The sequence below is a fragment of the Chiloscyllium plagiosum genome, unplaced genomic scaffold (assembly GCF_037043375.1).
Source record: "Chiloscyllium plagiosum isolate Xiang-an unplaced genomic scaffold, Cpla_swu_hap1 HiC_scaffold_5, whole genome shotgun sequence".
NCBI classification, from domain to species: domain Eukaryota; kingdom Metazoa; phylum Chordata; class Chondrichthyes; order Orectolobiformes; family Hemiscylliidae; genus Chiloscyllium; species Chiloscyllium plagiosum.
In genome coordinates, this window is record NW_028270143.1 from 41858272 (window position 1) to 41884625 (window position 26354).

A 26354-nucleotide genomic window follows, 5' to 3' on the forward strand; every position below is an offset into this window, starting at 1 on the left:
ATTAATTCCAAATTTGGGTGATGGTATTAAGCATTTTCTATGGAGACTGACTGCAGTTTTTAAATGGATTCCAGCTTTGCAAATATAATTTGAACTCTTTTGTTATATTGGATATACCATTCTCAGAATTAAAAATGTTGTATGGTGGCATCCATATCAATTTTCATTTGCCACAACTGAAAAAATGCACTTCAAGCCTACATACATTGAAGGAGTGATCAAAACTATACTGGCGCTGTATGATCAGGGCATTTATTAGCAAAGATCCTATTGGAAATTCATTGCACTAAAAGTTTTAAATGCTATAATCATTTGAATTCCAATATGGTATTTGGAGAGCTAGATTATTTTTGAAAAAACAATTTTCAAACAACTAGACATTCTGGTGAACATTTAAATCTGAGATAAGGCTACAATTATTGACATTGAGGTACACAAACGCTAAGCAAGTTGATTGTTAGAGTATACAATGAGGGATTATACATATTCACACACAGAAGACAGTATTCTTAAAAGCACTTTTGAGGTATTTATTAAAAGGTTCACAGACAAGGATTAACACAATGATGATTGATGAAAACTAGGTTGAAGAATAAAGCAGGCAATGCACAATTTTCAAAGGTAGATTTCGACATGAGGCATTTACCACTTCTACTCCTACATGACGTAGAGATATTATTTTTGTACTACTCATTTACTGGGGTGAACTCATTTTCTTCCACAACATTTTCTTCTTCACCTTCTTCATCTTCCTCAAGGTCATCTTCATCTTCCTGTGAAAAGATTTTTTTTTTTAAATGAAAGCTTGTCATTTTAGTATCAAATCTACATAATGGCAACACCACTCTCTGTTAAACTTAAATCACTTTTTGTTGAACTCAATCTTTCAATCTGAATACATATTAAAATGATTAAATGTATATTTATTATATTGAAGTTCTGATATTTTCACTTATAAATCCACACAATCAAATAACTCTTATCTTTAAATACAGGCAGTAGGATCCAGTACATCTATAATAATTACATCATGAGGAAACATTTCCCCAAATTTGGTGGCAATTTATCTCTCCCTATTTGTACAGCAATAAAGTTAAAGATCATCTGTCCACTTTTATAAAGTAGCACTAGAATTCCTTCAATTGAAATACAAGTTAATAAACTGAGAATAAAATTTATAACTGTCTGATCAACTACCTTAAAATTAATAGTACCAAGTAGCTATGGTGACAAAATGTTCTTCAATTCTGCAGTCAGTTACTCAAATCAGCTGAAGTGGCTATGAATCTCATTTTACAGATGTTTTATGCCTCTGTACTGCATTTCATGCACTATCCACCAAAGCTTCCTGACAAGCCTGCCAATTTTCCAATTACTGGTAGCACCATATATTATCTGAAATTCAGTCAAGTCTAAAATAGGAGAAAAAGAGCACGTCAGACAGCAGCAATCTAGCAATCTTCCATAATTCTGTCAATTACTGTGCATTTATTACAAGTCAACTGTCTAAATGAAGCAGTAGTATCATAATGCTCTTCAGCTACTATGGTTTCACATTCAACTGACATATTGCATTCAGTTCTAAGAACACAGCAGCTATAAAATGCTCAACAGGTTTCAAAATGCTTTGGTTTTTTTTCAAAATTCAATACATTGTGATATGAGGGGCTATTAAGAAATGCACAAACAGCAGAATTTGCTGCTCAGCTCTTCACAGGAAATAAAAGCATCGGGGTTGAGGGAGCTGGGCGGGTGGAGTGGGGGGGCGGATGGGGTTGGGGGGGTGTCATGGGCTCATGCACGGTGTACTGCTACCTAGTCTACTGAACGGGGAGCAGACTTCACAGAAAACTCCGAGCCCAGAGGAAATCAATTAACTGAATAATCAAATGTCCGAACAAAATAGTGCCCGCCCATCTCGTTCGGATAATCGAGGTTCCTCTGTATTTCGGTACAAGACTGAAGCTCACATCATCAACACTGATGAATGATGGTGGTGTTCTAAGAAAACTGGGCTTTCAGTGACCAGCTGAATGGAAAACCTCAATACATTGTAAAAATGAGATATGAACAGCTGAGCCTTGCACCAGTTGCTGTGTAATCTGATGCAGTTTTTGACAATGTAACTGAAAAGCAAGACAGTTGTTTGTTCTCCAGGGAGAAGTCGTCCATGGCAACATGGTTCATTTTCATATGACAGTCTTGACTAGTGTGACATTTACTTTGTGTCGTTGTCAGGAAAATGCACCCCCTATGGTATTACATAGTTTATAACTGTGCTCTTAATGGTAAATCATAAGATTCTACTATAAGAAAAAAATTAGGATCTATGTGGTGTGCCCCTGTCTAATGATATCACTATGAAAGGAAGCCTGAACTGACTAATTAAAAAATGAAGGAACCATAACATTTATTTTTTTTTCAGATTTGCCTGTTCAATTGTAATCATCTAGCTTTCTTTTTGAACAGTTTTGTTTGAATTTCTGCTAGTGAAACAATTAACAAATAGGTTAGCTGCTCACAAGACAGATGCAAATTACTTAAGGGTGTCAAAGGATATGCGTTAAGCAACTGTATATTTTAATTGTGCCTGTTTTAACTATGCGAGCAGCAATTCAAGATTTTTTTGACAGCTTTAAAGCATAAGTGCAAGGTTTGAACATAACACCTTGAACTGAGTATGATACCCATCCTTAAAAAGGAACATTCTTAAAAAAGGTTTTCAGTTTCTAACTGACTTGATCAATTAACTATCTGTGAAAATCAACATCTGCATTTGAAAAGGATATCCTGAAATCTTGCAATAAACAGATATTCTTAATTACTTATTATTCCTGGAGGTTTTCTGGCATTATTGATGAGGACGTAAGATTGTTTGCACAACTTGACTGTATCTAAAAGGACGTATCACTTATTCACAAAATTAACTGTTAGCTCGCAGGGACTAGAGAATGAGTGATTGGTAATTGTTTAGCCTACATAATTCGAGTTACTGATGTAGGGTCAATAGCTGACGGACCTGACCTTAAGCCAATGGAAAAAAGTTAATGAAAATCATTTCCTAATTAGCAATCAGATGTCCTCAATATTAGTGATACAAGTTTCAAATTCTTTTGTGTTACAGTTTAACCATCTGTCTTCTGTAAGTAATTTTTATGAGACAAAGTTTGAAGTAATATCACTTCAGAAACAGGTGTAGACATAATGTTTCTGAGGAACAGATGTACTGGCCTTGAAATATTCATTTAGAACATAGAACAGTACAGCACAGAACAGGCTCTCCAGTCCACGATTTGTGTTGACCATTGATCCTCATGTATGCACCCTCAAATTTCTGTGATCATATGCATGTCCAGCAGTCTCTTAAATGTCCCCAATGACCTTGCTTCCACAACTGCTGCTAGCAACGCATTCCATGCTCTCACAACTCTGTGTAAAGAACCCGCCTCTGACATCCCCTCTATACTTTCCTCCAACTAGCTTAAAACTATGACCCCTCGTGTTAGCCATTTCTGCCCTGGGAAATAGTCTCTGGCTATCGACTCTATCTATGCCTCTCATTATCTTGTATACCTCAATTAGGTCCCCTCTCCTCCTCCTTTTCTCCAATGAAAAAAGTCCAAGCTCAGTCAACCTCTCTTCATAAGATAAGCCCTTCAGTCCAGGCAGCATCCTGGTAAACCTCCTCTGAACCTTCTTCAAAGCATCCACATCTTTCCTATAATAGGGCGACCAGAACTGGACGACATATTCCAAGTGCGGTCTAACCAGAGTTTTATACAGCTGCAACAAGATCTCATGGCTCTTAAACTCAATCTCCCTGTTAATGAAAGCCAAAACACCATATGCTTTCTTAACAACCCTGTCCACTTGGGTGGCCATTTTAAGGGATCTATATACCTGCACACCAAGATCCCTCTGTTCCTCCACACTACCAAGAATCCTATCCATAATCCTGTACTCAGCTTTCAAATTCAACCTTCCAAGATGCATCACCTCGCATTTATCCAGGTTGAACTCCATCTGCCACCTCTCAGCTCATCTCTGCATCCTGTCAATGTCTTGCTGCAGCTTACAACAGCCCTCTATACTGTCAACGACACCTCCAACTTTTGTGTCGTCTGCAAACTTGCTGACCCATCCTTCAATCCCCTCATCCAAGTCATTAATAAAAATTACAAACAGTAGAGGCCCAAGGACAGAGCCCTGTGGAACACCACTCACAACTGACTTCCAGGCAGAATATTTTCCTTCTACTACCACTCGCTGTCTTCTGTTGTCCAGCCAATTCTGTATCCAGACAGCTAAGTTCCCCTGTATCACGTTCCTCCTGACCTTCTGAATGAGCCTACCATGGGGAACCTTATCAAATGCCTTGCTGAAGTCCATACACACCACATCCACAGCTCGACCCTCATCAACTTTTCTAGTCACATCCTCAAAGAACTCGATAAGGTTTGTGAGGCATGACCTGCCCCTCACAAAGCCGTGTTGACTGCATTTAATCGAGCCATGCTCTTCCAGATGGTCATAAATCCTATCCCTCAGAATCCTTTCTAACACCTTGCAGACGACAGACGTGAGACTTACTGGTCTGTAATTGCCGGGGATTTCCCTATTTCCTTTCTTGAAGAAAGGAATTACATTTGCCTCTCTCCGGTCCTCAGGTACGACTCCAGTGGAGAGCGAGGATGCAAAGGTCTTTGCAAGTGGCGAAGCAATTGCATTTCCCGTTTCCCAAAGCAGCCGAGGACAAATCTGGTCCGGGCCTGGCAACTTGTCAATCTTAATGTTTGACAAAATTTTCAGCACATCACTTGCCAGAGACTTTTTTTATTAGCAGACATTACCTATGATGGCAACATTTAAAAAATTCTGGGCCCTGAAGAATAAGAAATATCAGCGTTGTCTTCACTGCTTGTTCATTAAGTACTTAATAAACCTTATTGAATAAATTCTACCAGATACATAAATACTGATCATTTATATCTGGTGAGGCCAAACACAACTGAGCACCCCGTCATTACAAGTTAGGATTCCAGAACTTTAGAGATTTTAAGCAGAGCATTTTAGCATTTAAAGTCCCCTGAATTTGAATAAACTGAAGAACAAGAGACTTTTTAAAAAATTCATTCCTGGGATGTGGGCATCACTGGCTGGCTGGCATTTAATGCCCATCCCTAGCTGCCCTCAAAAGGTGGTGGTGAGTTTCCTTGAACAACCAACCAGGCAGTTCATGCGCTGTAAGTTGACCCACAATGCCTTTAAAGAGGGAATTATGACTTATCATGCTTGAAATTTTTCACTTTATTTTCTGCTTCAGTCCAAATTTATAGTTACTGCCTCTAACTACAAATCTCCATTTTACTCTGGAGGGTTTGTTCACTTATTCCAAACTCAGTATTCTATTCAAGAAGCAGCAAGGCAAAAACAAATCTCTTTAAAGGTCCTTAGTCTCCAAGATAACTGTAAAACAGTTTTGTCCTACAGACTTCTTTTTTGATGCAAGGAGTGGAAAGAGATGGAAGAGGAGAAAGAGGGAAGCATGGGGACAGAAACATTAAAAGGGAATCTGGTGGTATACATGGTCAGCATAAAGTCTGCATTCTGAATATACTGCATTTCAAACATTATGTCCCCCTCAGTCAAGAGGAGGTGGTGGCAAAACTCTCACACATTAGGCCATGCTCTCCAGAAACAAATCATTTTATTAAAATAGTACAGATTTTACAATGCCCAGAACTTCATTTTCTCCAGAAGTGCAAATGAAGCATTAACAGTTTATAGATTCCACCTGGAAAAATGTGAACTGACAAAGTGCCAAGGAGGCAGGAACTCATTTTACAGCCATTTTGTTATCCACCCCCAATTATTGCTACTTGCAGTAAAGTGTTGTAGTAGAAGTTCATTTAATGAATCTCCAAACCATGTATCATAAAATATTTGTAACCTGTATTTTTATAAATCAAAGGGTTAGATAGGTCAAAAACACCAATTCTGTCCTAGAGTTTAAAGTTGCTGATGTCTAAACAAATGAGACAGACATAATTAGGAAAGATGGCAAATTAGGTCATATAATCTTTAAAATAGTTCTAACAATGCATACACCACATGTAAGAGACAACTGTCTGATACTCTGACCTCCTTTTCTATACTTGAATTCAGTTTTGCAATGGCTGGAATTAACAGGCCAAGAATTATTTTTTGCACTGAGCTTGTTATGTGCTTCAACATTCCATATAATGCTAACAGTCAATTAATCAACTGTTCATTTTTTGAGAATTGTGACAATTAAGAAAGAAAGGTATAATAGTGAACTTTTTTCCTTGATAACATAGTAGGGATACTTCAACAAGCTACAACTAATTTATAAGTTTGTGTTACAACCAAATGAGGAGGGATGAGTCAGTTCTCCTCCTTTAAACCCTGTCAGTTGTCCACAGGACCTTAAATTCTATTTAGGAGGTACATTTAGCAGGTAGTTTTAGCTTACTTTGATTAAAAGCTTTTACCCATTCAAAGTTAAGGTGCCAATTACAAAGTGCTGTTCAGTGAAAACAAGACAAAATTTACTACTTGCTAAGTCTGAGAAAAATAATAAAATGCGACCAACACATAGATGTAAAATTTAAAAGGGGTCAGTGTATATTCTTTTCTTTTGTGTTAGACAATTTAAAAGTGCTTACATTCCTCGAGGTTTCACCCAAAGCCACTGATGTTTAGTGAAACTTGTGGTATCGGAATTCTCAGTGAATGGATTTTTTTTTAGAATTCGCTTAATCACTGGGTGTTTCTTGAGAAGTGGAAACAAACAAGGACAAGAGCTAGCCAACAGAAAGCATCTAGTTGGCAAGAAATAACTATTGGGCTACCAAAAGGTTCGATGCTCAGGCCCCAACTTCTTACAATGTATATTAATGACTTGGATACAAGAATAGAAGGCACGATAGCCAAATTTGCAGATGACACTAAAATAGGTGGGGCAGTAAGTTGCAATAAAGAAACAAGAGATTTACAAGTGGATATGGATAGGTTAGGTGATGGAATATGAGGTTATCCATTTTTGTTGGAAGAAAATAAGCACGACTGATTATATAAATGGAGAGAAACTTCAGTGCTTAGGTGCAGAGGGATCTGGGAGTCTCATGCATGAATCACAGAAAACTATAATGTGGAGGTGCTGTTGTTGGACTGGGTGGACAAAGTCAGAAGCCACACAATACCAGGCTTTAATTCAAAAGGTTTATTTTAAATCACAAGCTTTCAGAGTACTGCTTCTTCATTTCCTCTGGTGCTCCGAAAGCTTGTGATTTCAAATAAACCTTTTGAATTATAACCTGGTATCATGTGACGTCTGATTTTGTCCACAGAAAAATAGAATGAAGATACAGCAGATAACAGGGAAAGCAAATGGAATTTTGGCATTTATTGTTAAAGGAATAGAGTATAAATGTAGGGGAGTGTTGCTGAAACTGTACAAGTCATTAGTGAGACTGCACTTGGAGTACTGTGTACAGTTTATGTCACCTTGCTTGAGAAGGGATGTAGTTGCACTGAAGGCAATTCAGAGGAGACTTCCAAAGGTGAGGGGTTTGTCTTAAGAAGAGAGATTGAGCAGTTTAGAAGAATGAGTGGGGTTATAATTGAGGCATACAAGATCCTGAACGGGACTGACAAAGTAGACATAGATAAGAAGTTTCCTCTTGTTGGATTTAGAATGAGAAGCGATAGCTTTAGGATAAGGAGTGGCACATTTAAAACGGAGTTGGGGAAGAATTACTTCTCTCAAAGGATCATGAATCTGGAAATACATTACCTCAGAGTGTGATGGATACTAGGGCATGAGGGAACTTTGAAGAGATAGATTTTTAGCTAGGGTTATGGGGACTGGGCAGGAAAATGGAGTTGAGGTGGAGATGAGATCAGCTATGAATCAATGAATGATGGAGCAGACTAGAGGAGGAACTGAGTTCTCCACTCTTGATCCGAAGAGACTTATGTTCTTATCTACTCTGCCTTACCCTCTACCTTGATATCTAGAGTGATACCTGTGCTGACAGTCATCACTTCTCTAATGGTGGCCTCTTTCCTGGTCTGAGGAGTATCATAGTTCATGCACTCCAAAGAAAGGTTATTGAAATTTGTGATTATTAAGCCTCATTATTAAGCCTCAACTCTATGCAGACATTGCGAGCCCTCAATGTCTTTGCTAGGCAGCCTTTTAGTATCCTGTCTCAAGTTGACCAGAAGGAGGGACGTAGGGGTATAACACAATCAAACAACTTCAACAGGCCCAAGTACACAGGAATTAGATCGTGCCTTTCAGCTCACTTGTTTGGATAAAACCTCTACTGCAACTGTGTCATGCTACCAATGTCCTCAAATCCCTGGTCAGTACCTCAAAGATCCTCTGCGAACTTATTTGAACATCTGCACCTATGCCTACATTTGCTGAGGGGCTTGCCACACAGCTGTTCCATCATGAACACTATCTGTTCACTCATATTAAGGTCCCTAGATGCCATTAGCATCCTCAATCCAGTCTTTAACTGCTAAATCATGACATATTTCTGGATATTTCCCGAATATGTCCAATTTTGTACTCAAAACAGGAACAATATTCAACTTGGAGTACAGTTTCCTTCCTCAATAGCATCGAAGGAATTCACATGGTTAGCTTTTACCTTGGTGATCTAAAGCTCAGATTCCCTCTGATCATACCTGAGTTTCTAAATATCCCGAAGAAGCTTCAGCCCTCTCATGGGCATTGCCATTTTCAACTCTTCCATGATCCTCCCCAGCTCAGGCAGTTGCCTTTCGATCTCAGCACCATGACATGTATGTAACAGAAATGTAACATGAGATCTAAACACATGGAAAACCCAAAGATTATGAAGCAGGGATTATTTATTCTACTGGCATCAAGCAAAGAAGGGAAATAACTTCAATACACTATGTATATGGAATGACCAGTTGGGCTAAGACGTCTTTTGTCTGTCTGCCTTCCCTACCAGCCCTCTATCCACTAAAGAGACCCTTTATTTTCCAGCAAGAATCTGTTCAACTGGTCCAATTGCTGCTGCCAGTCCCATTACACTTTTTTTTAAATTAAATACTACTTGTTTAAATGTTGACTCTTAATTTTAACTGAGTATTGCATCAAGAAGCCTCAGCAAAATTTAAGTCAACAGGAATCAGAAGAGAACTGTCCAATGGTTGACATAATATGTAGCACGTCAATGGTTAAGATTATTTTGGGCCAATCATCTCAGATCCAGGTCATTGCTGAAAGAGTTCTGCAGGGTAGACATGACTTGATCAGAGATATTATTACATACTTCTGGAGCTGATAGGACTTTAACCTGGGACTTTTGTTCCAGAGGTAAGAACACTGCCATAGTACCATAAGAGCCTCTTAACGTTTTGCAGAGTAATATCGTAGGTCCAATCATCTTCAGCTGCTTAATCAATAACCTTCCCAACATCACAAGATCAGAACCAGGGATTTCTGCAGATGACTGTGCAATGCTCACTCAAGATAACAAAATTGTAGCAAGATGTGGACAACATTTGAACCTAGACTAGAAAGTAGCATGTGCCACACAAAAAGCTTGGCAATGACCTCCTATCCTTGAAAATCAGTGTCAATTTGCTACCATCAAAATCTGGGAAGATACTCGTAATCAGAATGTAATTGGATCAGCCAGATAAATACTGCGGCTACAATAGCTGGCCAGAGGTCACCATCTAAATCTCTAGTCTCTCCAACTATAAGATGGCTAAGTTAGGAGTGGTATGGAGTCGTCTCTACATAACAGGCTATCAACACAAAGAGCTTAACAACAGTCTGGATAAAACATCCTATTTGCTCCAGAAACAATCATTCCCTCCAACACTAATGCACTGACTGCAGTGTGTACTATTAATATGATGCACCCCAGTAACTCACCATGGAGCTTTCAACATGACCTCCCAAACCCTCATTGCCTATTACTATGGAGAATTGCATTTTGAATACTTCGATAGCATTTAGATTCCTTTCCAATTAGCAAACTATCCCAAATTGGAAATAATTTGATGTTCCTTCATTGTTGTTAGGTCAAAATCCTGGACCTCTATCTTACAGCACCTACATCACACAGATTGCAGTGTTTCAAGAAAATGGCTAACTTCCATCTTCTTCAGCACAATTGGGATCGACAACAACATGGCCTTCCACACTCATATCCCACTAATGTTCAAAAATAAGAAAACTTTTGAATCTGGGACTTTTTTCCATTTGTGCAATTAATGATTCTTAGCGTTGAAGAAGATTATTAATAGATATTTTAAAAATTCTGATGATTACCAATACAATGAACACACACAAAAAACTATTGTCTTTGTATAACTTTCCAGTCAATCAGGGAATTGTTTGAAAAATTGATATGATAACGTTCAAAGTTTGACCATGAGGGCTTTCTGAAAGTAGCAGAATTGGGAAAGGGTAACATTTTTCACATAACAAATATCACTAGTGATGAAAAAAAATGTTTTCAGCACCAAATGTGGTGCAAAGCGGGGTAAAAGAATGATAAAATGGCAAAATTAGTGCTGTTTAAATGAAGTAATGGACAAAGAGAAGTTAATGGGCAAGATCTTATCGCAATTAGGAGGCACAGTTACAAGGATACCAAAGCTGGGAACTAAGTATTCAAATGCATGTGACTTATTAAAATGGTAGGCAAGGATGAAAGGGTAATTGAGTTATAGAGTCAGAAATCTACAGACAGAAATGGCTCTTCGGCCCATTGACTCTCCACTGATCAAAAACAAGGACTTATCTATTCTAATTCCATTTTCCAGCACATGGCCCAGATTCTTATTTACCTTGGCAACACAAGTGCAAATCTGAATACTTCTTAAATATCATTACGGTTTTTGCCAATACCACCCTTACAGAAAGTGAGTTCCAGGTTCCCTCTGGGTAAAAATACATTTACTTAAATCCTCTTTAAACCACCTGTCCCTTACTTTAAATCTAAGTCCTCTCATCATTGATCTCACCAAGAGAAAACTTCCTTCCTGTCTACCTTATCCATGCCACTTATAATTATATCTCAATCATTTCAATCTCCGTTCCCGCTGCTCCAAACAATGCAGTCTATCCAATATCTCTTCACAACTAAAAACTCGAGGAAATCTCCTCTGCACTCTCTCTAATGTAATCACACCCAGAATTGGATTCTAGAACTGCACACAGTACTCTTGTTGTGGTTTAACCAACCTTTCATAAAGTTCCAGCATAACCTCCCTGCATTTGATATCTATGCCTCAGTTAATAAAGGCAAATATCCCAAATGCCTTCTTAACCACTATATCCATCTGTCCAGAAATCTTAAGGGCCTGATGGACATGCACACCAAAGTCCCTCCGATCCTCTGTACATCCCAGGGTCTGACCATTTTGGTTCCTTTACCTAAGGAGAAACACTGTCATTGCAGGTAGTTCAGAGAAGGTTCATGAGGTCGATCCCAGACATGGAGAGACTGTCTAACAAGGAGTGACTGAATAGGTTAGGCCTCTATTCATTGGAGTTGAGAAGAATGTTATTGAAACATGTAAGACTCTTTAAGGGACTTGACAGGGTAATTACTGACAAGTTGCTTTCCCTTGCTGGAGAGTCTAGGATAAGGACATAACCACAAAGTAAGGGATGTCCAGTTAGGACACATGAGGAGGAATTTATTTTTTCAGAGGACAGTGAATCTGTGAAATTATTTACCGCAGAGGGCTGTTGATGCTTGGTCATTAAGTACATTCAAGACTGAGAGAGACAGATTATTAATCAGCAAGGAAATCAAGGATTATGAAGAAAAAGGCCTTAAAGTGGAATTGAAGATGAGAAGATCAGCCACAATCTCACTGAATGGCAGGGTAAGCTTAATGGGTATAATGGCCTACTTCTGTTCCAAATATTATGGCCTACCTCAAACTACCCATTTTAATCTTGTTTACCCTCTTCCCTAGCCAGTGAGAGACTGGGTGCAATAAGTTCACAGGTGACTTAAACATAGGATGGTCAGTGGCAGACTGACAATACCACACACCCTTGCCAAAATCCACATGCACAAACTTGTACACTTCTTGTAAAATAATTTTTAAGTTAGTTCTTGGGATGCACATCTTATTGCTGGCTAGGTCAGCATTTATTTCCTATCCTTAACTGCCCTTGAGGTGGTGGTGAGCATACATCTTGAACCTCTACAATCTCTGCATGCTAGGGATATACTTGGTACAGGGAGGAAGAAAATTCCAGATTTTAAATGATTGACGGTGAAGAAATGGTGATATAGCTCCAAGTCAGGATGGTGTGCAGCTTGAAAGGGAACTTGATTGCGATATGCTCCCATTAATCTGCTGCAGTAGTCCTTTTAGGTGGTTGCGATTATGGGCATAGGAAGTGCTGTCAAATGAGCTTTGTTGAGTTGCTGCAGTGTCTTATAGGTGGTACACTGTGAGTTGCTGGGAGAGTGAACCTTTAAGGGGAAGAATGAGGTGAATTTGGGGATTTCATGGTACTGGATGATGTCAAGCTTCTAGAAATTACTTAGATTTGCACTCATTCAGGCAAGTGGAAAACATTCCATCACATTCATGACTTGTGCCTTGTAGATGACGAACTATGGGGAGTTAGGTGGTGAGTTACATACCTCTGAATTCCTAGCCTCTGACTTGGTCTTGTAGCCACAGTATTTATTTGGCCTGTTTAGACAAAGGTTACTGCAGTCAGTAAATGAATGGCCTTGGCAGAACCAAAACAGAGTAGCACATGGTAGAACTATTGACAACCTCTTCCAAACCCAAGATTGAAACCTTTTGCTCAAATGTGTGGCACTGTGCCAGAAAATGAACTCACCGTGTCTGAAAAAACTCAGAGTTAGAGAACTTACCCATTTTTAGCCAGAATTGAGGCAAAGCCTAGACAAATATTGAAACGTTTTCTAGCTGCCGTTAAGTCTGTCTCAGCTACTCAAGATTGGTGCCCAACAATGTAGCTCTAAATTTACATCAATTGCAGTGCAAGTGGTGCAGTGGGAGGGCAGGATAAACCCTTTTTGAATTAAGGCATAACATTTTAAATTCATTAATCCTTCGGCACCATGCCTAACTTCATAGAAGATTGAAAGATTAATCCCCAGTGCCTCTGCAGTCCCTATCACTTCCTTCAATATCTTTGGATGCAGCTTATCTGGTCCCGAAATTGTTGCTCTGGACCAAACCAAATCCCCCAGAAGTAGATAGCCTCGACCCTAATTTTTATCTTATTTAGAGTAAAGTATAAAGTACAGGGTTCCAGATGTAATTTGATTGGTCACACTACTCGGCTTTAAGCAAAACAGACTTTATTCTGACACCAGTAATACAAACAAAAGAAAGAAGAATTGGTATAAACTTAACAGAATAATAGATTATTTAACTACTAAACAGCAACTGTTCCAATACAGTAACTTCCCATAAACACACCCTGAGCAAAGGCAAAATCATTAAAACAGGTTGTCTCACATCAAGTATTAGTAGCAGAAAGAGAACCCAAGCTTTCAGGTTTAAGATAGATAGACATAGATAGACAGGCAGGAAGGCAGGCATGTAGACAGACAGACAAACAGACAGATAGATAGACAGACAGACAGACAGAAGCCTCGGCAATGAGCTTCACAACCCCGCAGCCTGATTCCACCTATTTATGCTCTATTGTTTCAACTTTCAAAAAACCCAAGGCCTCACAAGCTGGTTACTTTATTGGCTCGCACTAGACAGCTCAGAACCTCTCCTCAAAAAAAAAGGACAAAACACACCTCTTATAACCATAGTATTATCACACCTTATCAACTTGAAGTTCTAGAAGCTTAACCAATACCACTATTGATGTGCTTAATGAAGCCTTTTGGATTTTCCTTTATGTTAGTTGTCATTCTTTCCTTCAGAATCTCATTTTGCGTGGATTTGCTTTACACCTCTTTTTGAATGTTCTGTATTCAGCTTGGTACCCAATTGTATTTGCTGGCTGACACCTGTCAGAAGCACTTCTTTTTCTTTAACTTACCAATAAAATATTAGTTAGGCAACAGCTACAGTACTATGTGCAATTGATTGCACTGGAGAGAGTGCAGGAGATTTACCAGGGCTGTAGAGTTTTCGTTATGATGAGAGATTGGACAAACTGGAGTGTTTTCTTTGGAGTACAGCAGACGAAGTGGGGCTTGACTGAGATATATAAAATTATGAATGGCATTAATAGGTTAGACAAGAAGGAACCTTTCTTCTTGGTGGATGGATCAATGACCAGGGGCCATGGATTTAAGATAAGGAAGTTTAGAAGGGATGAGAGCAAAGATTTGCTCACCAGAGGGTGTTCAGAAGCTGGAACTCATTGCGTGTAACAGTGGTAGGGGCAGAAAACTTTGATGTTATGACATTTAAGAAGTACTTAGAAATGCTCAAGGTATACAAGACTATGGGTTAAGGGCTGAAAAATGGGACTAGGATAGTTCAGTGCTTATTTTGGACTGGGACAAATTCTAACTTAATTTAGATAAATGTGAGGTGCTGCATTTTGGAAAGACAAATGAGGACAGGACTTAACTGTGATGCAACTTTCCAATAATTATGTAACTGAATCCCCAAGTCTACCCAGGACACTACAATTAACTGTATGAAACCTGCCCTTGTTTGTTTTACCAAAATGCAATGCCTCTCATTTATCCAAATTAAACTTCATTTACCACTCCTTCGTCCACTGGCCTTGGTGATCAAGACCACTCGACACAGCACTCTCAAGTGCAGTCTGAAACTCCTCAATAATAAAGACCTGTTGCCTTTTGCTGATAAATATGTCCCATTTTTGTCATAATTAACCAAGTCCATCATCTTATCCATCCCTCGCATGTCAGCAACAACCCTTCCCATTTTACTCATGCCATCCTCGTCCCTTCCATTAATTCCATCTCATCCCTCCACAGAAACAATGTCTTCAGCCAAAGTAAGTTTGAGCTGGTAGCAAGGCAACAAAGGTTACTGGATTTCACTTATCTTCTCCTATTTTTATTTTGATCAAAAACCCCAAAGATTCACTCTGACTACTATCAACCATTGACAGTCATGATACATCACCTGCTCTGGTCCTCTGGCCAGGCACTGCTGATCAAACAAACACCTTACCTTGAAGACCAATCAAAATAGTGCATTCAGATAAACATCATTCTAATTATATTTAAGTTCACCTGATGAACAGCACCATTCAGACAGAAATGAAGTATATATTTCAGATTCTGCACTGCGTATCTTCGAATTGTACAGCTGTGTGAAAAAAGCACAGATGCAGAACTAAGACTGGACAAGAATTTTCCACGGAGAAGAGATTAGGTCCTTCATCTGTGATGTTTATGCTATAGCCTTCGAGCCCTGGGTTAGAGGGTTGTAGATTTCAATCCAACTCCAAAGACATCATAAAATTTACACTGATAGTGTAGCAGTGAGACATCACTGCACCAAAGACTTTTCAAGCCAGTTGTTAAACAAAGGCCATAGCTCTGAGAGCTTAGTGATCCCACACTCAGGTTAGAAAGTCACAGCAAGCTCACCTTCACCGGATCTCAAAGCCATGTCTCAATTTTATATTGTTCAAGCAATTCATTATCTGCATTTGTGGCTTTGGCCCCTTTAAAGCAGAATATTTTGTATCAATAGATGGTAATCACTGAGAGAGCACGGCATTCTTCAACACCAGCAGCACCAAAAATCAACCACAATGGAAGCAGCCCTGGAGTAAAGGTAACGGTGGTTTGTTTCACAGAGCAAGCAGGACCTGGCAAGGCATGGGGTAACTTTCATTTTTCTGGGAACTGCCATGGGATACATAGGTCTGGTCATTTTTTATCTATTCAGTTAAATATAAAATATGTAATGAGATTCTGATTATACCATTTTATGACATCAATACCTTTGCATATGGTATGAAATATGCAAAATTATGTATAATTATAACCTACTTCATTAAAATAATAGTGCCACCTATATTTGATTTCCTGATGCTTTGGTTCTATCTGAAGGTGGTAGAAATGACAAGTATTTGAATAACATATATGGGTGGCGTGGTAGCACAGTGGTTAGCACTGCTGCCTCACAATGCCAGAGACCCGGGTTCAATTCTTGCCTCAGGCAACTGTCTGTGTGGAGTTTGCACATTCTCCCTGTGTCTGTGTGGCTTTCAGGTGTAAGATAGATAGACAGGCAGGAAGGCAGGCACGTAGACAGACAGATAGATAGATAGATAGACAGATAGATAGATAGACAGACAGACAGAAGCCTCGGCAATGAGCTTCACAACCCCGCAGCCTGATTCCACCTATTTATGCTCTATTGTTACAACTTTCAAAAAACCCAAGGCCTCACAAGCTGGTTGCTTTATTGGCTCGCAATAGACAGCTCAGAACCACTCCTCAAAAAAAAGGACAAAATACACCTCTTAAAACCATAGTATTATCACACCTTATAAGAACTCTTCAATTGCTATTAGTTTAGATTTCAGAGAAGGCCATTCAGCCCCTTGAGTATGTTCTCTCATTCAAAGAGAGAATGGCTGATCTTGCCTCTAAATTATTTAATTCCATTAAAAAAAAACAATTCTTTACGAACTCCTAAAATAATAAAGCTGATCATCCCAGAACCTACAATACTACAAGGCATATAAGTCAAGTTTACGTAATAGCTTGTACAATTTAACCCTTACAGCCATGGTACTGTTCTGCTGAATTGGCACTATACTACTACCAGGTCAAGTTATGTGTTGTGATGCTCACAACAGTACACAGCACCTCAAATAAGACTCATCAGGACTTTCTATACTTGCAGTTGACTATCCACTCCTTTGAGGAGAAAGTGAGGTCTGCAGATGCTGGAGATCAGAGCTGAAAATGTGTTTCTGGAAAAGCGCAGCAGGTCAGGCAGCATCCAGGGAACAGGAGAATCGACGTTTCGGGCATAAGCCCTTAGGGCTTATGCCCGAAACGTCGATTCTCCTGTTCCCTGGATGCTGCCTAACCTGCTGCGCTTTTCCAGCAACACATTTTCAGCTATCCACTCCTTTGTATTATAGTCCTATCATTCTTATCTTCTGATTTTTTGCGCTTGACCTCTATACTACCACACTTTGCAGTTTTTCACCATTTGAACAATACCTGGATCCTTCCAAAATAGATGATCTCGTGTCCACCTGCATTGAAATATAATCTGGTCACATCTTTGCCCACTCACTTGAGCTATCATTCTGACTCCTTAACTTTATACACCAGTCTACATTATCTACAATGCCACCTGGCTTTACCTCTTCAGCAAATGTTGGTGTGTCGCTCTCTACTTAACGTGTTACTTAAACAATTAAGGTAGTGAGTAGCTGTGGCTCCAGGATGTTAACAGCAGATATTTTGAACAGTATGTGCAGTTTTGGTCTCCTCATATAAAGAAGAGTATAAATGTATTTGAGCAATTAGAAGGAGCTTTATAAGACTGATACCCAGAATGAGCAGGTTGTCTTACGAGGAGTTTAGGAGGGTGAAGGGTGACTTGACAGAAGTGGATAATTTGCGTTAGGCAAGGGTTATCAGTATTAGATGGGAACGTGGAATTTTAAACTCCAATAGATCAACCATAATCTTATTGAGCAGTGGAGCAGGCTTGGAGGCTGAATGTGCTCTGCTCCATTTTGTATATCCATCTGAGCTGAGGCCCAATTTTAAATGTAGTTACATGCCCGACTATATTATATTTAAAAAATAAACTGCTGGGGACAAGAGAAAAGAAAGGTTTATATTTTTCATTATTTTACATTTCTACCTATCCTCATCAAAACATCTATGGAATTAACCAAGTTAAATTTAAGCATCAGTAGCAGATTCAGAGATGAGGTCCACCTTAGCCAAAGACTATGGTCATTGCCTGTGCTTATTTGTATGTTTTAAAAGTTAAAGTTCAAGTCAACGGCATGGCAGGAAGGTTTCCAGCCTGAGTCGGCCTTGTTGAGGAAATTTTGAGGCTATATCTTCAAAAGTGAGAAACTGAAATCCTTGTTTAGAACACAAAGTGCCAATGAGATTTGGTGACCAAATTGTTATTATTGCTTGCTGCTCAGAAACCCATGGGATGTTTCTTGACTGCATCTGCAATTGATGTGCGGTGTGGTAGGTTTGACTATGTTCATCTGTCAAGTAATTTATCTAACATCAAAACCCTCTTCCAAGAGACATTTTACAGCTGTCTGAAATTCTCAATTATAACTTTCCACCTTTAAATTACAGCATCTCAACAATTTGCACAGTCATACCCTCTCCACCAGCTTTGATACCCTAGCCTCCATAAGAACTGTTACCCTTTCCAACCCTACTCATTCCTGGGAATACACATTATCTCTGCTCTCTTAAGTTTAAGGGATGAAGACCTGAGTATATTCACAAACAACTTGCATCACCAATATCTGACTACAACACAATGCATTACTGGACTATATTCTCCATCAGTAAAACTGCCAACTATTCAAAGATAATCCAATCTGCAAAAGATAACATCAGTTTCTCATCACAACTCCCCTTGTTCAAAAATCACTTTCCACTCACCTCTAACTGTAAAGTGTGAAAAGCTCATGGCATTTTTGTTGCTAAGACTTAGACCATCTAGTCAGCTGCCTCTGTTTCTCTACCTTTGCTTAACCCAACAGCCCAGACTTTTTTCTTTACTCTTTCGTTTAATTGGGCATCACTGACAAGGACAGTGTTTGTTGCCCATCCATAATTGCACTTGAGAAGGTGATAGTGAGCTACCTCCTTGCATCACTGAAATCGACACAATGTAGATATTTTCAAAATTCCATTGGAAACAATCCGGGATCATGATCCAGTATTGGTGAAGAAATATTTATATAGTTCCAAAGCTTGATTGAAAAAGCTTAATTAACTGTTGTTAAGAGTCTAACTTATTGAGACTAGTGGAGAGTATTCGATCACACCTGACTTGAACCTTGTAGATTGTGGACATGCCTTGGGAGTCAAAAAAGTGAGTGACTCACTTCAAAATTTTCATTCTCTGATCTGCTCTTACATCATGTCTAGGGTAATCTCCAGGATATTGACAATGGGAGAATTCAGTGAGGGTAATGCCATTGAATGTCAAGATGTTTTTTTTTTCTTGTTGAAGATGTGCATTGCTTGGCACTTGTATGCCATAAATATTATTTGCTAATAATCAGCCTAAGTCTGAATATTGCCCAAGTTTTATCAAATATATATACCGACTGTGCAATCACCAGCAAACATTCTTTCTTTTGACCATATGACAAATGGGAAGTTACTGATGAAGTAACTAAATATGTTGGCCAAGGATGTTACTCTTAGGAACTCCCTTGTCCCAAATGGAATTTGTATCTTTCCCTAATCTCTCTCCTCACTTCCACTCATGCCTTTTCACCAAGCAGCAGATAAGGAACAAAGAACTATTTCCAAATTATGATACTGTGCAACTTGAAGAGGAATTTGCAGATGGTGGTGTTCCCATGCACCTAGTATCGCTGTTCTTTTCTCTGGTTTGCAAGATGCTGTCAATGGAGACTTCTCCACTGCACCTTGTAGATGGTATGTCTTGCTACAATTTTGTGCCAGATGCACACAAAAGTAATGTTTAATGTATTGGGTGGGATGCCAATTAAGCTGTCTGCCTTTTCTTAGATGATGCTAAGCTTTTTAATTGTTATCTGAGGGCTACCTATCCACCCCAAGTGAATGGTGCTCTATTATCCTCTTGCCTTCTGCTTTTTAGGTAGTGAACAGGCTTTGGGAAGTCAGGAGATGAGTTAGTTGTCACAGAATTTCCAGCGTTTGACCTGTATGATTGGCCAAAGTAGTTAACTGGCTTGCCTAAGTAAGGTTCAGTTCATTGATATCTATTGGGATTTTTACATTAGGAAATTCAGTAATTTCAGTGCCATTGAATGTCAAGGGAAGATGGTTAGATCTCCTCTTGTTGAAAGTGGTCATTAGCTGCTACTTAGGTGACATCAGTAATACTTGGCAATTTATTAATCCAAGCTTGAATGTTGCCTGCGATTTGTTGTATGAAGCTAGAGACTGCTTATTTATTAATTTAGAAAGGGTATTGAAGACGGGCAATGAGTGAACATCCCCACTTCTGGCTGTACTGTTGAAACATCGTTATTGGCATTATAGTTGAAGTTGGCTTGGACTAGAATACTGACCTAAGGAACACCTGCAGCAGTGTACTATGCTCAGGCGACTGACCTCCAAAAAATGTAACAATCATTTTTAGTGCTCAGTTTGGCTAGAGCGGGTGGAGAGTTTTCCTCTCAATTCCTTGTGACTTCAATTTTAGTGGGACTCTTTGATGTCACGGGCAATCAGAGACTGTACATCTGGAATTCAGCTCTTAGTCTACATTCAGATCATAATGAGTTCTGGGGCTAAATAAATCTGGTGAAATGCAAACTGAAGACCAGACAGCTATTGCTGTGCAAGTGCCATTTGATAGCACTGTTGACAATACCATCCACTACTTTGCTCATAATTGAGAATAGACTGAATAGGGTAGTAAGAGGATGGAATGCTCTGCTTTTTGTGGACAGGATACACCAAGGAAATATTTCCACACTGGTGAGTGAATGCCCCTGTTGTAATTGTATTCAAACAATTTGACAAGGGGCACAACTATTTCTACAACACCAATCTTCTGCACTATGGCAAGAATAGATCGGAACCCATAACCTTTGCAATGCTCATTACAGTAAGGTATTTCTCAATATTATGCACAATGAACAAAATTAGCTGAAGAGTACATTTTGTAATGGTAGTAATTGCATGCAGGAATCCAAAATTATTCATACACATCATCTGCTCGCATTTCCAGAGAACATGATTGTAAATGTCAAAATCTTGTCTTCTACATTTAGAATGGGATTTACCATCACTGAGGATGGGTATGCCCATGGAGCATGCTCTTCTTGTTAGTTATTTAGTTGCTCATTCCCATTCAAGACTAAATATAGCAAGACTACAGAATGTTGAGTTGATCCATAAATTGTGGGATTTGTTAACTCTGTCTGTTGCAAGCTGTTAATCATGTTTGGCAGGTTTGTAGCCTGTGATAACCGAAAGCATAAATTGTAACTTCAACAAACTACAGCTAATATTTGTGTCGTATAACATAAATTGTACAACATAAAAAGCAAAAACAGCAGATCATATAGTTCAACATGAATAATGCCACAGGAGGTCTACTGGCATAGACAAAGTAAAAAAAAAAATAAAGTCTGTAACACATCCTCAACACAAACCAGCCCAAAATGCAGTGACAGCAGATTGGCTCTTAACCTTGACCATGTTCTCATTTTTCTACTTTTCCTTTTCCTGAGGTTCTACTCATTAGCTGTCTACCCAATTCTCTAACTACTCAGTGAAATATCCTTCCTTCTATCCTGCTTTAGCCTCTGCACCCACATGATTCCTAATCTCAGCAAGTTAAGCTTTCAATTAAAGTCACTATTACACCCTACACAGTCTTTGTTGACGTTCCTGTTTTCCTCAACCTTTCCCTCTATATTGACTTACTACTTAAAATATGTTCATGTTCACTTGGTCACATCATTTCAGCCCCAAAGATCTCAGATGACTAGTTCTCAGATCATGTGTTTTATTCTATATATCCTATTGCCACTTCTCACCCCTGCATCCTCAGTTTAAAAGCTGATAACCTATCTTTCACATGTAGCCTGACAAATTCTAGTAACCTAGCCTAAATGCACAAAGAGCAGCACAAGAGATTTCCCTTTAGACCTTATGTATTTTTATCTCCTTGGAATACCACAAACTCATCAACCACCATCATTTTACCATTGCAACAGAAACACTTTGACCTCAAGTCAGTGGTCAATAAGCTTGAATGCACGTTGCAAGCCACTGGTATTTCTATCCATTGTGAGATGACTTGATTGCTTCAAGCAGTACTGTATTGCTGCTCCTTCTTCTTGGTTAAAAGTTTGAAAGAACAATAGTAGGTCTAATTATTAAAACAAATAGAAGTGGTACAGCCTTTAAAATCACAATGCAGAGTTTAATACTTTAATGCAGCTTGGAAGCAAATTCTCCAGATCAATGTGAATTGATCTGGAATTTTCTGCAATTTTCAATGATTAAAATCAAAAGCAAATTAACACTTTGTTTGGCAATAGTAATTTTTGACACTTTAAAAAAAAAATCAAATGGATAGAAAATCGTATTTATCCACACAGGACTGCTTTGACTTTATCAAACTAACTCTTCGTAAGTTCCTATTTATCAGTTTGAAGAGAAATACTATTATTGATTATGCACAGCACAAATTAGCAATAAGCTACCTATAAACCAAAGTGCAACAAGATTCCAAATTTAAGCCCGATAAATATGTTACAAGGCTCTGTCTAAGAACAAAACCAACTCCCCTTGGCCTGCAATGAAAATAAAATGGATAGTGTTTATTTGCAAGAGGTTTATTTCTCATGCCAAACTGTGAAAACATGACTGCAATAAAGAAACAAAGCTTAGCCTATTAATGAAGTCCACAATAATAACTGCAAAGGCAAATGTTCTTCTAGACTTTTCAACATATGTAGATTAATTAACCTATTTGAGAAAAATAACTACTACTGTTGCCATTAACAATATTAAATATCTTAAGGTACACACTACACTGGGAAGCAGATATTGGCTGCTGTACAGGTCAGTATAATGAACATATAGTATTCATTCCAAACATGATTTCCTTCAAGAATTATATCATATCTAATGAGAACTCCAACAATAAACACATCGATTTGGACCCCATCTACCATCCTCAGAAAAAGAACCAGAAATGATATCACCCACCTTAAGAAACCAAGACACATAAATAGAAAGCGGGATATAACACCAGCACTTCACTGGAGGTTCACTGATGATGTTACCTAACATGGTGATGAAACATCTGAAAACAAACCTTCCAGCGCAGCGAGCAAACGTAAAACCTGAACGTCAACCTGAGCTATAAATCTTCTCAAAAATCGCAAACGTATGGGCGCAATATAATAAAATTAGCCTGACGATGGGAAACCAAAGCCATCTGTCTGATCGCCAGCCACGAACAACTGTACCTCCTGCATGAATACCTCAGAAATCAGGTACAACCAAAATGTCTTAAATACAAACCACTGCTCAACCCCCCACTAGCCAAAAGAATAGCAGAACAGAACGTCTGCAGAATGTTGGAAGAAATGATTAACAATGCCCTCAACTGCCTCTATAAATGCAATCGAGAAGTTTTGTACCAAAAAATTTTATATACTAACATGAAAGATCACGAATGGACAGACACACTAGAATGAGCCATAAGCATCAAAAAGTAGCAAACACTGAAAATGAAAAAAACTAACCCTACAGGAAAAACTGGATAAATTCACAAAAAAGAACAATACAGACAACACAGAGGCTTGGATAAAAAAAAACACAGACCGACCACTAAGAGATACAGAACAAGCCATCCTGATAAGAAGGTTAAACCACAACCACAGAGAGGCGGACAAAAAGGACTTCCTAGCAGCATTAGAATCAACACTGAACGACAACAGACTCACAGTAGAAACCCAGTAGACCATCAGACAGACAGTTGCACCTGCACCAACACCAAGCAGAATAAAGTAAGGGAACACAGTCAACACACAGGAAAGGAAAGCCCTAGACTCAAAAAAGACAAAAAACATTGTAATCCTACCTGTAGACAACTGGCGCATGACCATCATTCAAAACAGAACGGAGTATATTGAAAAAGCGAACTCACTGCTTGCAGATACTGACACCTACCAACAGGTGACGATAGACCTGACCCCACATCTAGAAAACCATATCACATCCACACTGAGAAGGCTTCAGAAATCAGAACAATTAAACAAGACAGACTTCCAAAAAATGAAACCGGTTGGATCCAACACACTCTGCATCTATGGATTGCCTAAAGTACACAAACCAGGGGTACTCCTCAGACCCACAGTCTCACTACCTGGAACACTGACATACAGACTAGCCTAGGAACCCCACAGAAAACTGAAATTCCTAGTAGAAAACCCATACCACTCCATTCACTCCAGCTGAGGATGTGGGCTTATCGATAGATGACTTACTTGTCCTGCCTCCAGTCACCGATCCCAATCTATTCATCTGGCTCCCTACTGCAGACCCTCTGAAGAGAAATATCATTTTCCAATACAGAATTAGCCCTCCTGCCACCTGTTTTCTGACGTCTTTTAACTCTACTGCAGGGTCGTTTGAGAATTGCTTTAATGGAACTGGCTATGGGTGTGCAATTGTTCATGTTCCACATAACATCTCCTGCCTATTTGAGACTTGTCTCGCCCACTCGTGTAAGACAAAGGGGTCTTATATCTCCTGCCCGTGCATACAAACAACTTGCATTCCACTGGCTGGGGGACAACAGGCTTTACGCGGCATAAGTAACTATACCCATCTCCATGTACGGACCCGGAATGGAACTCTTCCCTTACGCATTTATAGGTCTTTCCTCTTTTCAGAATCTGATACTGTCACCAAGACCATGTGCAATAGAGCTAAGGGAGAGCCTAATGAGAACAGAATTCTGAGGACCATTGACCACCATACAGTGCGAGCGGTCAACAGTCACTCTGCCCACTTCCTATGGCGCTCAAAGGACGCCTCTTGAAAAATGTCGGCCCTTTACACCTGTAGACTGGAGCAGGTCTACTGCGGTAACATTTCAGTAACCTATTTTAACAAACCCTCCCTCATATACACCAAACCAAATTATTATTTCTTCGTTTTGGTTCATGCCCGAAACATCGATTCTCCTGCACCTTGGATGCTGCCTGACCTGCTGCGTTTTTCCAGCAACACATTTTCAGCTCTCCAGCATCTGCAGTCCTCACTTTCTCCTCTATTATTTCTTCAGCCAAGATAAAGCTACCAATTTCCTTGTTCTTGATAGCAAAGATGTTCCCCATAAGGTTGCTTTCGGAACACTTGTTCCCACAACAGTACCTGGTCCTGGCCAGTGAATAAGTCGATGCAACCTTCATCTGAAGAAGACGCAGCGGTCAGTCTCAGACTTTTGTTCCAATTGGAAGGATCCCAAGGGATTGGGTGACAATACAGGACACTCAATAGGCTGGGGAATCCTGAATTTGGGAGAATCGGCAGGAGTAATAAGTCAAAAGAATCGCAATTACCTCATCTGCGGCCTGACCGTTCTAGGAAATAAGACCAAAGAGGCTCTGGAACAGATTAAATTGGGATTATTAGATCTGTGTCTTTACTCTATGCAGAATCAGTACGCCTTAAACTATATACTAGCCCGGGAAGGCGGGTTCTGTACAGTTGTCCATGATAAACGTATTATAGGCATTCCCAATCGCACTGGAAATATTACTAGGATTCAAGACAAGATCCAGGTGTTCCTTGATAGAATGATTGAACTGACCAGTTGGGGAAACTGGGGATTTGGCTCTTGGTACAATTGGTTTATCAATTTAGCTCTGTGTATCAGAATCATTCTCCTCTGTCTGTTTGTCAGTATTGCTGTTAAGTGTTTAATTGCTAAACTTATGAGCTCCCTTAGTGATATAGATTACCCTAGATATAGATTCACCCCAGAAGATGCACCTTTTGCAATTTGATGGCTCACCTGCATGTGTTGATGGCGTTGATAAACGTGACCACGTGAGCTGTGAAGATGGCGGTGCCGCTTTAGAGGATGTTGATAGCTGGTACGCATTGAAGGCATTCGTTTGGATTAGCCTTCCCTTTTAGTGATCGCAGTGCGGTCAAAGGGGGGAGTGAGGATGTCAGCAGCTGGGAGGTAGGACAAAATGGCTGAAGGAGCAGCACAAAATGGCTTCTGTATTGTTAAACTGCACTGAACCAGACAGAATAAGAAAGTGCAGACTGATCTAGATTGGATTTCTTTGATTCAGTGTGGATTAGCTAAGTGATTGTTTATTCTTCTATTCATCTGTACAAACTGGCAATTAATGCATTGTTGTTTATTTCATTAAAAAATAAAAAAAAATTATTGAGGCTACTTGTCCACTGACAGTATTAGCAGCGAAAAGATGTTTTTCTGGGAAGTACACCAGCAAAGTTTTCCAAAATGCTTCAGCAAAATGTCATTGGTGATTTGTTCAGACTGAACTTTTCAAAATTATGTTAAAATCAGATCGTGATACTCTGCTGACTAATTAAACAACAAAAGTCATTCGATTCGATAGATGATGATAA

At 39.2% G+C, this 26354-nt stretch overlaps 1 protein-coding gene across 10 annotated transcripts in view; it reads right to left on the reverse strand.

Moving 5' to 3' along the window:
* The window catches only part of phf14 (PHD finger protein 14), a 303155-nt gene that overhangs the window by 77103 nt on the left and 199698 nt on the right, over nt 1-26354 (reverse strand). The window contains exons 18-21 of one of the 10 annotated variants that reach the window (XR_006311667.2): nt 25762-25928; nt 25307-25351; nt 12693-12744; nt 517-773 (exon numbers count right to left, since the gene is read on the reverse strand). The exons of 2 other annotated variants lie outside the window; for them this stretch is intronic. Coding sequence is in view for 3 of the 8 variants with exons in the window: in XM_043689858.2 (XP_043545793.2) it covers nt 687-773 (87 nt within the window). In the remaining 5 variants the exon portion in view is untranslated. Of the gene's footprint in view, nt 1-516; nt 774-12692; nt 12745-25306; nt 25352-25761; nt 25929-26354 lie in introns of those variants that run through there. 7 more of the 10 variants (XR_006311668.2, XR_015757177.1, XR_015757179.1 and 4 more) reach the window with 7 other exon arrangements.